This window comes from Ictidomys tridecemlineatus, chromosome 10 (assembly GCF_052094955.1).
Source record: "Ictidomys tridecemlineatus isolate mIctTri1 chromosome 10, mIctTri1.hap1, whole genome shotgun sequence".
Classification (NCBI taxonomy): Eukaryota; Metazoa; Chordata; class Mammalia; order Rodentia; family Sciuridae; genus Ictidomys; species Ictidomys tridecemlineatus.
In genome coordinates this window covers 79,290,632-79,303,753 of record NC_135486.1, presented here as the reverse complement: position 1 = coordinate 79,303,753, position 13,122 = coordinate 79,290,632, and the positions used below count along the sequence as shown (strand labels likewise).

The 13,122-nt window shown below is 32.9% G+C and overlaps 1 protein-coding gene across 11 annotated transcripts in view; it reads right to left on the bottom strand.

Annotated features, from left to right (window-relative positions):
• Arhgap21 (Rho GTPase activating protein 21) overlaps positions 1–13,122 on the bottom strand; it is a 137,140-nt gene that overhangs the window by 43,938 nt on the left and 80,080 nt on the right. For all 11 annotated transcript variants that reach the window (XM_078023303.1, XM_078023307.1, XM_078023311.1 and 8 more), the window contains one exon: positions 780–872. In XM_078023303.1, the coding sequence (XP_077879429.1) occupies positions 780–872 (93 nt within the window). The remainder of the gene's footprint in view (positions 1–779; positions 873–13,122) is intronic.

Sequence of the window (13,122 nt, the reverse complement as noted above, 5' to 3'; positions counted from 1 at the left end):
ATTTTAATAAATCTTAGCTATTATTTGTAGCTAAAAATACATTTTATTCAAGACAATAAAATTTTCATTGATTCCCATTTTAAATTATTTCATGTTTTTACCCAAGGCAGAAAAGAATTACTATTTTAAAACATTCACTCATCTATGACATCTCTTATTTAGTTTATTAAAACCAGAAATCATAAAACATTTTAGAGGAAATAGCCACTAGATTCAACTAATTAGATCACATCCACTGATACTTGTAGATCAAGGGAGGCTACCTGGAAACCTAAGCCACTCTTTGTGCTGAAAATGAATTAATTCACCTCTGGCTGATCAGGCAACTTCCAGAACTTGGAGATCTGAAATTATTTCAATTATGTCAAATAAATATCTTCCATCAGTTTGCTATTTGGTAATCCTTTGTAGGATTCAATATATATGATTTCAATATATGAAAAATAGATCTTTATAAGAGCCATTAAGCCTGTTATGTGTGGGGTAACTAACAATTTATCAATTTATTAGTTTTCTTTGAACCCATTTATTTGAGTATCAAACATATAACTAGACACAAAGAAAAAGGGACAAACTCATAAAAGAAAAAGAAAAAATGTGGAACACACAAATGTGAAAGAAGGGACTGGGGATATAGCTCAGTTGGTAGAGTGCTTGCCTCTCATGCACAAGGCCCTGGGTTAATCCTCAGCACTACCAAACTTTAAAAAAAAAAAAAGTGGAAGAAGGAAGAAATGAAGTAAAAATAAAAGGTTTTGTTTAAAGCAAATTATCAGCACCTGTGCATAATCCAGCTTCAAAGGCAGGTCCTCCTTCTTTAACTTGTTTAACAAATATGGTATCCATTGGTTCCAAGCGGTTTCTTTGTTTTCCTGTGGGAAAGAAAAAGCCCAAGGCATGATTTTACTTCACAATATTTTATCAAAATACCAAAATATTAATTCAGACAAGCAGAGATTTCTGAGGAGGCAATAAAAGCATATTTTTGAATCTGGATGATAAAGTCACAAAATAGGGGTTTTCATTAACTCTAACATTTATTTTGCTTCTTCCATAACACAGTGAAAGCTACATTTGATGGTTTCCATTTACTAAGTACATTCTGTATGTCAATTACTATACTACACACTATACATACCTTAAAACTGCTAATTTTCATAGTAAGTAAGTCTTACAACCACTATTGCATAAAAAAGAAAACTGAGGGTCAGAGGGATTAAGTAAGTTCTCCAAGACACACAGCTAACAAGTGGCAAAGTTCATTATACAGGAAGTGCCAGGCTACTGCTTTTTAATTACTGCACTGTGCTAAGTATTAAAATATGATGAACAAGAGGTTTCTTCCCTTCAAGGATACTGGGAGAGGAAAGACATACATATAAATATTGGTATACTATAAAAAACAGACAAACACAAAACATAGTCATGGAAATGAGAACATGATCAACTCTGTAGTACAGTCAGGATTTCACAAGCTGTTGTCCATGGATCATCTGCATTAACAATTAAGGTGTTTGCTAAAAATGAATGTTCTGGAGTCCAAACAGAAATCTGCTTTGTTAACAAGTTTCCCAGGTGATCTTTATACATGCTAAAATTTGAGCAAAACAGTTTCACTAAAATAGAAGTCAACAGAAGATTGGGAGATGAGAGGACACTTTGGCTAATTGATAAATACTATCATAACTACTGTGGGAGGACAAAAAAGGTAGATAAGAGTTCTAAAAGTGTGGTCCCCAGACCAGCAGCATTAGTATCACCTGGGAAATGTGTTAGAAATGCAAATCTGTGGACCCCTCCCCCAGATCTACTGAATTAGTCACTCTGAGGTGATTGTGATGCACACTGAAGTTTGAGAACCACTGAAGTAGAAGACACATTCAGTTTGGACACTCAAAGAAGAATATAACCACAAAAATGAGGTATATACATGTGTAGAGTAATACAACACTGGGCAGAAAATGATTGTTGTTAAATAGCAATGCTGGGTAGAAAATGATTGTGAATATAAAGAATTCGTAGCTTATTGCATACAAAACTAAATTTTATCACAATGTATACACAAAGGTAGCTCTGAAGATGTTTTTTAATGATGAAATATCTATCAGTATCTCTAATCACATTCAGCTAATTAAACTACAAATTGTTTTTGTTTCAGAAGTCAGTAGACATGGGTTCAAATCCCTGCTTTGCCACTTGAAATTTTCTGTGTGCCAGGTTTATTTTCTTCATAGAACTTCTTACTTATTGACTAAAATTACATTTGTATTCACTTACAGATTTGTTGTACGGCATTCCCACTAACATGAAGAGCAGGAAGTTTTGCAAGCTCACTGATAACCGTAGCACCTACAACAATGCCTGACATACAGCAGGCATTTAAATAATTACTAAATAAATGTATTATTTAATCCACATAAGCCTTCAAGATGGGCATTTGCCTGACAACAAAAATTGCCATTTGTCTCACAAGAAAAAAGACTTGCAAAGAGGATAAGTAGGGGCTTGAACCCAGGTCTAAATTTGACATATGACATTCCATGTTGCTTCAAAAGTAACTGAAAGTAATCCATTTGTTGAGCTGTATTGATTACCAGTAGTCCATTAACAATTACAGTCATGAATTGCATCATGAGTTTTGGTCAAGGAATAGGCCACATATAGGCTATACCATATAGCGTAGTGTGTAGCAGGCTACAACATCTAAGTTTATGTAAGTACAAACTATTTTCATTCACACAACAAAATCACCTAATGAAGCACTTAGCTTCTCAGAATATATTGCTGTTATGTGAAAGATGACTATAATTTAAAAGGAAAAAAGTTCTTTTCAATTTAAATGCAAACATTGACTTTGAATCAAGTGGTAATTAATCAGACTAGGTCCTTCTATGGCCAACTCAACATTTACAACAGGTGGCATTAGAGGAAATTCATCTATCTCCTTGGCTAGAAATTTGAGGATTCAATAAGATTTACCATATCAAGACACTGCTTTGATGGAAAGAGTTATATAACAAATGAGACTTTTTTTTAAAACTGCTGTCTTCTAGTCCACTGTGTCTCAAAGGTGATTATACCATACTTATATTTAAAAATACAAAATGTAAATGACTAGTAATGAAGTCTACAAAATAATAAAAACTTGGCTGGGTAGCAATGGGGTGACTTCTGGAAATTCTGATAGAAAAGTTCACTTACACAGAACAGAGGTGGTCCAAAATAATTTGGTGTGCTAATGTCTATAAAGGAAATACTAATTTTGAATGATTGCCGTTGTAAAGTCAGAGATACTTTGCCATTGATATATCTCTCAATACACTATGCCTGAAAACATATTAAGATGGAATAGATTAAAAGAGAAGCCAATCCTATTGTAAGCACCATTACATCTCCTGAGAGTTGCACTTTTGGTTTTTGTTCATTTTCTTTTCTGGATTTTATCAATTCTACCTAGATATCTAATTCTGCTACACAAGAGAAAATTGTCCCCAAGTATCCCTCAAATATAAACCAGTTTCACTAAGAAATATACTTCTTTTCACTTAAGTTTTGAGTTAAACAGGACAGAGTAACATTAATAGTGTCCTCTTTAACATAGGTGGATTTCAATTCTGCTGGAACTTGATAAAAAGTATCAAATTTAAAATGTGTCATTCAATCTCCTGGGTCTTTAGTTGTTTGGGATGGGGATGAGTGGGGGTTGGTACTGGGGATCGAATCGAGAGGTGCTTTACCACTGAGCCTCATCCTCAGCTCTTTTTAAAATATATATTTTGAGACAGGGTCTTGCTTAGTTAGACTGGCCTCAAACTTGTGATCCTCCTGCCTTAGCCTCTAAAGTCACTGGGATTAGGTATGTGACACCACACCCAGCTCCTGGGTCTTTAGTTTTTGTAAGTATATTTCTGGGACATGCAAAACTAAAAGCCTGATCTTGAATTATGAAAACCCAAACAGGAAAAATTACTTTTTTACTTCTCTGTATGAATATTTAGCAGAGCCCAACAGCTTTCATTCTTAGTAAAAGCTTTTTTGATTTTTCACATCTATACTTCATAGTTCTCAATTTTATAAAACATATGAGACATGTTTCAAAATCTATTGAGTACTTTATTCAAGTGCCATTCCCTTGACCTTATCAAAAGAAAGAAAATGTGTCTTTTTTAGCATAAACATGTAATTAAAATATTTCTGTATTTGCAGTAAAAAAGATAACGATCTTAAAAGGACAAAAAAGGCTAAAGTGACTAGATTCAATAAGAATACATGAAAAAGCTCATATAAATTTACTTGAAGTTGAATATTGTATGTGAAATCAGAAAGAATGCATATCCTTCTACATTATATTAATAAGATCAGTTGGGGAATATGAGTAAAAAACTAACAATATATGGGGAGGAGCTGTCATCCAAACACTGAATGTCCAGGTGAGTTATTACTCTGTGTCTAGTATAATGCAGTAGTAATTAAGACCTTAAGCCTTATAACCAGATTAACATGGTTTAAAACCTCAACTCTACCATTTCTATTCAATGTAGGACTATAACATCTTGAAGTTGCTGAATACATATTTAAACTAAAAATAATTAGTTAATAACCTTAAATTCAAATTTAACTGGGCATTCTTTACCTGGATTTTACACAAATTATTTATATGTGTTTATAATTCATAGAATTATTTATAAATTCACTCATCTGAAAAATGGAAATGATGACCATTACTCATGCCTGGCAAAGATGTTGTAAGGATTCAAAGAGGTAATCCATTAAGTGTTTATGTAATACATAGTACAAGTAGTTATTTAATAAAACTTATGATTGTAAGCTTTCAAAAGATGACATAAAGCACATTGTACTGCAAGTAATCAAAACATACTGGTTGAAAGAATATCCATAAAATTCAACTGTCATAAGGAAGTGAGAAATACAGGCCAATGAAAAAAAGGAAAAAAAGAAAAAAGAAGGTAGAAAGGTAAAAGACTACACCAAAAATAAACAAATAAATTAACTAATAATAATGAAGTATCTCTGACATAAACCACTTATCTGTCTTCAAAGAGACTGGTGTCTAAAACCAAAGGCTACCATGTGGTGCAGTCTCCCTGCAGAGACTGGTGGGTGGCACTTCCCGCTTCCAGATACCCTACACTGGGATCAGTCCTCCCACCCTGGTTCCCTACACCACCCTGAGGGCAGAGGCACCAGCTTAAAACAGAAAGCCCCACCTATTGGATGAGAAGAGAAACAGAAAAGAAGCAGATCTCTAAAACGAGCAACAACCCTGGTTTCTTCTTTCGAGTATTTTTTTTCTCTTTCTCTTCTACCCCTCTATCCTCCGGCCCTCACATACCCAATATATGTGAAACAAAGAACTTTGCATGAAATAGGATTTTCAGGACTGAGTCATATTAATAATATAATATAGAGGTGTTGTATATGCCCTTCTTTCCCCCCTCTTTTTTCTTCTTTCATTTTTCTTTCCCCCACCAAATTTTACTATTTTAACATCCTGTATTTCTCTAAATACATATGTGTGTTTGTTTTATGTACTCTACTATCTTCCCACGTACTTGTCTACCCCAAATTACTTCTTGTCTATTCTCTTGCTACCCTCTTCATTAGATTTCTCTTTCACATTTCCTAAGATAATACTAACTCTATACTCTCACATCTTTCCCCCTCAGCATACTGTCCTACTCCCCACCCCCAGTTCAATGTCCACTGTCAGAAACTGTAAACCTTTACGAAAACTACTGATTATATTTTAGATAATAATTGAACCTAACATTTCTGTACATTGAGACTAAACTGTAAACAACAAATTGTTCATAGGTGATATCTTATGGATATTTGGATCAGTTAATATTGTCCTTCTCCACAAAGGAGGAATCTTGGAACCCTACAAACCTATAGAGTAATAACACCCCAGACCCACAGAGATGGAAAGGAAGACACATGAGCAACATGAAAAGACAAGGGAAGAAAGTACCACCAACAAATCAAGACACTACATCATTAGAATCAATAGCAGCCACAGCAGAAAAAATTACAGAGAAGAGTTCAGGATATACATGGTTAAAATGTTCTGTGAACTCAAGGAAGATATAAGAGCAAATACAAGCAGTGAAAGGTCACTTTGACAAGGAGCTACATAAACAAATCCAAGAAGCAAAAGATCACCTCAACAGGGAGATAGAGGTTCTTAAAAAACAAAACCCAAACAGAAATCCTTGAAATGAAAGAAACAATAAACCAAATTAAAAGCTCAAATGAAAGCATCATCAACAGAATAGACCACTTACAAGATAAGACATCAGACAATGAAGATAAAATATATAATCTTGAAAGCAAACATAGACCACACAGCGATAATGATAAGAAACCATGAGCAGAACATTCCAAGAAATATGGGATAGCATAAAGATACCAAATTTAAGAGTTTTGGGGATAGAGGAAGGCATAGAGGTCCAAACCAAAGGAATGAATAATCTATTCAATGAAATAATATCTGAAAACTTTCCAAACATGAAAAATGAATTGGAAATTCAAATTCAATTAGCTTACAGGACACCAAATCTACAAAATCACAACAGATCTGCACCAAGGCACATTATAATAAAAATGCCCAACATAAGAAGAGAATTTTAAAAGCCATGAGAGAAAGGAATCAGATTACATGTAGAAGAAAACCAATTAGGATAACAGCAGATTTTTCAACACAGACCCTGAAATCTAGAAGATCCTGGAACAACATATACCAAGCTCTGAAAGAATATGAGTGCCAACCAAGAATCTTGTATCTAGCAAAATTAAGCTTCAGATTTGAAAATGAAATAAAAACCTTCCATGATAAACAAAACGTTAAAAGAATTTATAGCTAGAAAACTGGCAGTATAAAACATCCTTGGCAAAATATTCTATGAAGAGAAAACAAAAAACAACAATGAAAATCAGCAGAGGGAGGTAATATCCTAAAAGAAAAACTAATCAAAGAAGACAATCAAGTTAAGTTAAATAACAAAAATAAAAAAATTTGGTTGGAAATACAAACCACGTCTCAATAATAACCCTGAAGGTTAATGGCTTAAACTCACCAATCAAAAGACACAGGCTAGCAGACTGGATTAAAAAAAAAAAAAGACTCAACTATTTGCTGCCTATAGGAGACTCATCTGATAGGAAAAGACATACACAGACTGAAGGTGAAGGATTGGAAAAAATCATACCACTCACATGGATTGCGGAAGCAGTCCATCCTCATATCAAATAAGGTAGACTTCAAGCCAAAGTTAATCAAAAGGGATAAAGATGGACATTACATACTGCTCAAGGGAACCATACACCAACAAGACATAACAATCATAAATATATTTTTCCCAAACAATGGTGCAACTATGTTCATCAAAAAAATTCTTCTCAAGTTCAAGAGTCAAACAGAACACAACAAAATAATATTGGGTGACTTTAACATACGTCTCTCACCACTGGATAGATCTTCGAAACAAAAGTTGAATAAAGAAACTATAGAACTCAATAATACAATTAATAACTTACACTTAACTGACATATATAGAATATTTCAACCTGCATCAAGCAGATACACTTTATTCTCAGTAACATATGGATCCTTCTCTAAAATAGACCATATAATATGCCACAAAGCAACTTTTAGCAAATATTAAAAGTAGTGATAATACCATGCATTTTATCAGATCATAATGGAATAAAATTGGAAATCAACGACAAAATACTGAAGAAAAATTTGTCCATCACCTGGAGACTAAACAATGTGCTACTGAATGAACAATGAGTTACAGAAGACATCAAGGAGGAGATTAAAAAATTCTTAGCGGTAAATGAGAAAATAGACAAAACATATCTAAATCTCTGGGACCCATGAAAGCAGTACTAAGAGGAAAATTCATTGCATGGATTTCATTCCTTAAAATAAGAAAAAGTCAATAAATACATAACCTCATACTACATCTCAAAGTCCTAGAAAAAGAAGAACTAATCAACAGTAAAAGCAGTGGAAAGCAAGAAATAATTAAAATTAGAGCTGAAATTAATGAAATAAAAATAAAAGATACAATTGAAAAAATTCACAAAACAAAAAGTTGGTTCTTTAAAAAAATAAATAAAATAGATCTTTAGCTATGCTACCAAAGAGAAGGACATACAAAACTCAAATTACCAGCATATGCGATGAAAAAGATAATATCACAACAGACACTACAGAAATACAGAAGATAATTAGAAATTATTTTGAAAACTTATACTCCAATAAAAGAGAAGACATTGACAAATTTCTTAAGTCTTATAATTTTCCCAGATTGAATCAGGAAGATATGGACAATTTAAACAGATCAATAACAAGTGATGAAATAGAAGACTCCATCAGAAGTTTACCAACCAAGACAAGCCCAGGACCGGATGGATACACAGCAGAGTTCTACAAGACCTTTAAAGAAGAACTAATATCAATACTCTCCAATTTATTTCAGGAAATAAAGAGGCAGCACTTCCAAACTCATTCTATGAGTTCAATATCACCCTGATCCAAACAAAAACCAGGCAAAGATGCATCACAGAAAGAAAACTTCAGACCAATATTTCTAATAAACAGAGATGTAGAAATTCTCAATAAAATTCTGACAAATTGAATACAAAAACATATCAAAAAGATTGTGCACCATGATCAAGTGAAATTCATCCCAGGGATGCAAGCTTGGTTCAACATACAGAAATCAATAAATGTAATTCATCACATCAATAGACTTAAAAATAAGAATCACATGATCATCTCAATAGACGTAGAAAAAGCATTTGACAAATTACAGCACCCTTTTATGTTCAAAAAACTAGGGATAATAGGAACATATCTCAACATCATAAAGGCTATCTATGCTAAGCCCCAGGCTAACATCATTCTAAATGGAAAAAAATTGAAGGCATTCCCTCTAAAAACTGGAACAAGACAGGGCTGCCTTCTTCCACCATTTCTATTTAACATAGTTATTGAAACACTGGCCAGAGCAATTAGACGAAAGAAATTAAAGAGATTCACATAGGAAAAGAAAAACTCAAATTGGCACTATTTTGTGATGATATGACTCTATACCCATTAACCCTAAAGTTCCACCAAAAAACTCCTAGATCTAGTAAATGAATTCAGCAACATAGCAGGATATAAAATCAACACCCATAAATCAAAGGCATTTCTGTATATCAGTGACAAATCCTCAGAAAGGAAAACTACCCCATTCTCAATAGCCTATAAATAAATAAACAAACAAATAAACAAATAAATAAATACTTGGGAATCAATTTAATGAAAAGGTAAAATATTTATATAATAAAAATTACAGAACCCTAAAGAAAGAAATCAAAGAAGATCTTAGAAGATGGAAAGATCTACCTTGCTCTTGGATAAGCAAAATTAATTTTATCAAAATGACAATATTTCCAAATGCAGTATACAGATTTAATGCAATTCTGATCAAAATCCCAATGACATTCCTCATAGAAACAGAAAAAGCAATCATGAAATTCATCTGGAAAAATAAGAGACCCAGAATAGCTAAAGCAATCCTTAGCAGGAAGAGTGAAGCAGGTGACATCACTATACTATACTACAGAGCAACAGTAACAAAACCAGCATGGTATTGGCACCAAAACAGATTGGTAGACCAATGGTACAGAATAGAGGACACACAGACTAACCCACAAAACTACAATTATCTTATATTAGATAAAGGTGCCAAGAACATCCATTGGAGAAAAGATAGCATCTTCAACAAATGGTGCTGGGTAAACTGGAAATTCATATGCAACAAAATGAAATTAAACCCCTATCTCTCACCATGCACAAAACTCAACTCAAAATGGATCAAGGACTTGGGAATACAACCAGAGACCCTGCATCTAATAGAAGAAAAAGTAGGCCCTAATCTCCATCATGTGGGATTAGTCCCCAACTTCCTTAATAAGACTCCTGTAGCACAAGAATTAAAATCAAGAATCAATAAATGGAATGGACTCAAACTAAAAAGTTTCTTCTCAGCAATAGAAATTGTGAGGTGATTAGAGAGCCTACATCTTGGGAGCAGATTTTTACCCCTCTCACATCAGATAGAACACTAATCACTAGGGTATATAAAAAACTCAAAAAGCTAAACACCAAAAAAACAAAATAACCCAGTCAATAAATGGGCCAAGGAACTGAAGAGACACTTCTCAGAAGATGATGTACAATCAATCAATAAATACCTGAAAAAATGTTCTTCATCACTAACAATTAGAGAAATGCAAATCAAAAACACTCTATGATTTCATCTCATTCTAGTCAAATGGCAGCTATTATGCATACAAACAACAATAAGTGTTGGTGAAGATACGGGAAAAAGGTACACTCATACACTGCTGGTGCGACTGCAAATTGGTGCAGCCAATATGGAAAGCAGTATGTAGATGGAAAATTGGAAATGAAACCACCATTTGACCCAGCTGTCCCTCTCCTCCATCTATACCCAAAGAACTTAAAACAGCATAATAGAGGGACATAGCCACATCAATGTTTATAGCAGCACAATTCACAATAGCTAAACTGTGGAACTAACCTAGATGCCCTTCAATAGGTGAATGGATTAAAAAAAATGTGGCATATATCACAATGGAATTTTACTCAGCAATAAAAGAGAATAAAATCATGGCATCTGCAGGTAAATGGATGGCACTGGAGAAGATAATGCTAAGTGAAGTTAACCAATCCCCAAAAAACAAATGCCAAATGTTTTCTTTAATATAAGGAAGCTGATTCATAGTGAGATAGGGAGAGGGAGCATGGGAGGAATAGACGTGCTCTAAATAGGGCAGAGGGGTTGGAGGGGAAGGTAGGGGAAATGGGGTTATTAATGATGTCGAAATTGGATGATCATTATTATCCAAAGTACAGGTATGAAGACACAAATTGGTATGATTATACTATGTATATAACCAGAGATATGAAAATTGTGCTCCATATATGTAGTAAGAATTGTAATGCATTCTGCTGCCATATATAAATTTTTAAAAATGAAAAAAGAGAATGATTTAAATCTTTAATTACCTCCCTTTTTTAGAGAAAGCTAAAGTCAAAAAACACATGCAACATTTAAAATATTTGCAAATTTGAAGTTTTAAGTATCTAAAGCAAACAGAGTAAAGCAAACAGATTACAAAGCAACAAAATTTGAAGTATAACTGTTACAAACCCTGAAAGAAAAATCCACAAAGACAGAGATCATTCTAGTTTAGGGGACAAACTAGGGTGGGCGTTTTATACAAGAAAATCACTCTACATTTTAAATAAAAGCAAAACAATGAAAAATAACAAATGTCATCAAGGTTAAGCTTTTTTCCTTTTTCTGAGTTCTTGTACTACCAAAGAATTTTTTCTAATGGAACCAAATCTCTGCTTATATAATAACAGTTATTTTTTAAAGTATTCTTTTCATTGATTTCTTTGTTGTTTAAAAAATAGTCTCTCACTACATTTTTTTAAACAGCTCTATACATAAAAAAAGGCTACTGAAATGAGAAAGAATTTTATGAATGTCAGATAAGCCTGTGAAAAAATGCCCCTCCATAAAGGTTGAAAGCCAAAGATGTATATGATATAATGGAACATCAAAGCACCAGGCACCAATTAATTTTTTTAAAAAAAAAACCTAATTAAATAGCTTGTTGAAATTAATATATATTTTTCAGATGAAATCTTCAATAACAATAAGAGGCTGGGAGTGGGTAACTCCATGATAAAGCCTTTGCCTAGCATGTCCAAGGTCCTGGGTTATATATCCCCAGCACTGCAAAAAATAAATAAATAAATAAATAAAAATTTAAAGCTAAAATCTCAATGTATACTGAAATAAATATCTAAGTTAAGTCTAAATGATTTTTTTAAAAAACTTCATTTTTCTTTGATGGAGAACAGATTATCAAGTAGAATACTTTGTTGAGCTAACATTAGAAATTACAAACTGTTAAGGCAAAAAGCAAACAGAAGAAGTAATAAACACCAAATTCATGCGAATGGTTACTTCTGGGGGAAGATAATAGGGAAGGAATAGGTAAAAGGTCTAAACTATACATTTATGTAGGGGAGGGAGGAGGAAAAGGGAAAGAATAAACGAGAAAGGGGATACTGAGGAAATACAAATTGAGTATGCCTTATCTAAAGTGCTAGGTACTAAAAGCTTAAAATGTTTTGGATTTCAAAGTTTTTCATATTTTAAAATATTTGCACAATCAGTTGAGCACTCCTAATCTTAAAATCCAAAATCTGAAACTTTTTGAGCCTGTGATCTGATTTTGGAGCATTTCAGAATTTGTATTTTGGATGTAGGGATGTTCAATTTGTATTAAAAATATTAAGAGGATAAAGAAAGGCATCAAGCATTCAAAAGTTAAATTTTTTCCCTATAGTTTGCCTGAACTATTTCATAACTATTATTTTTTGGTTTTGAAAACATGCTTCAGACACAAAATAACCAAAATAGAATAAAAGCAGTACTAAGGAAAATTTACAGCAATCAATATCTACCTCAAAAAAAGTAAAACATCTTAAACATCCTATCACTGCATGTTAAGAAACGAGAAAAGAATCAAATTCAAAATTAATAGAAGAAAAAAAAATAGTAAAGATCAGAGTAGAAACAAATGAAAAGGGGTCTAAAACACAACACAAAAGTTCAGCAGAAAAGATAAAACAGACAAACTCTTAGCTAGACTAAGAAAAACAAAAAATAAAAGACAAAAAGGAAGACATTACAAATGACACTACAGAAATTTGTAAACCAGGAGAAATGGATTATAAATGACCTGGATACATACACCTTATCAAAATTGAATCATGAAGCAAAGGTTCTGGGAAGGAAACTGAGCAAATTATGTGTATGTATGAATATGACATAATGAGACCCATTATTATGTATTTGAATACATTCAACAAAGTTGCAAGATACAAAATCATATACAAAAATTAGTAGCATTACTATAAACCAATACTAAATTATCTAAAGTAGAAATTAAGAAAGGCAATCCCACTTACAGTAGCTACAAAAAAAATACTTAGGAATA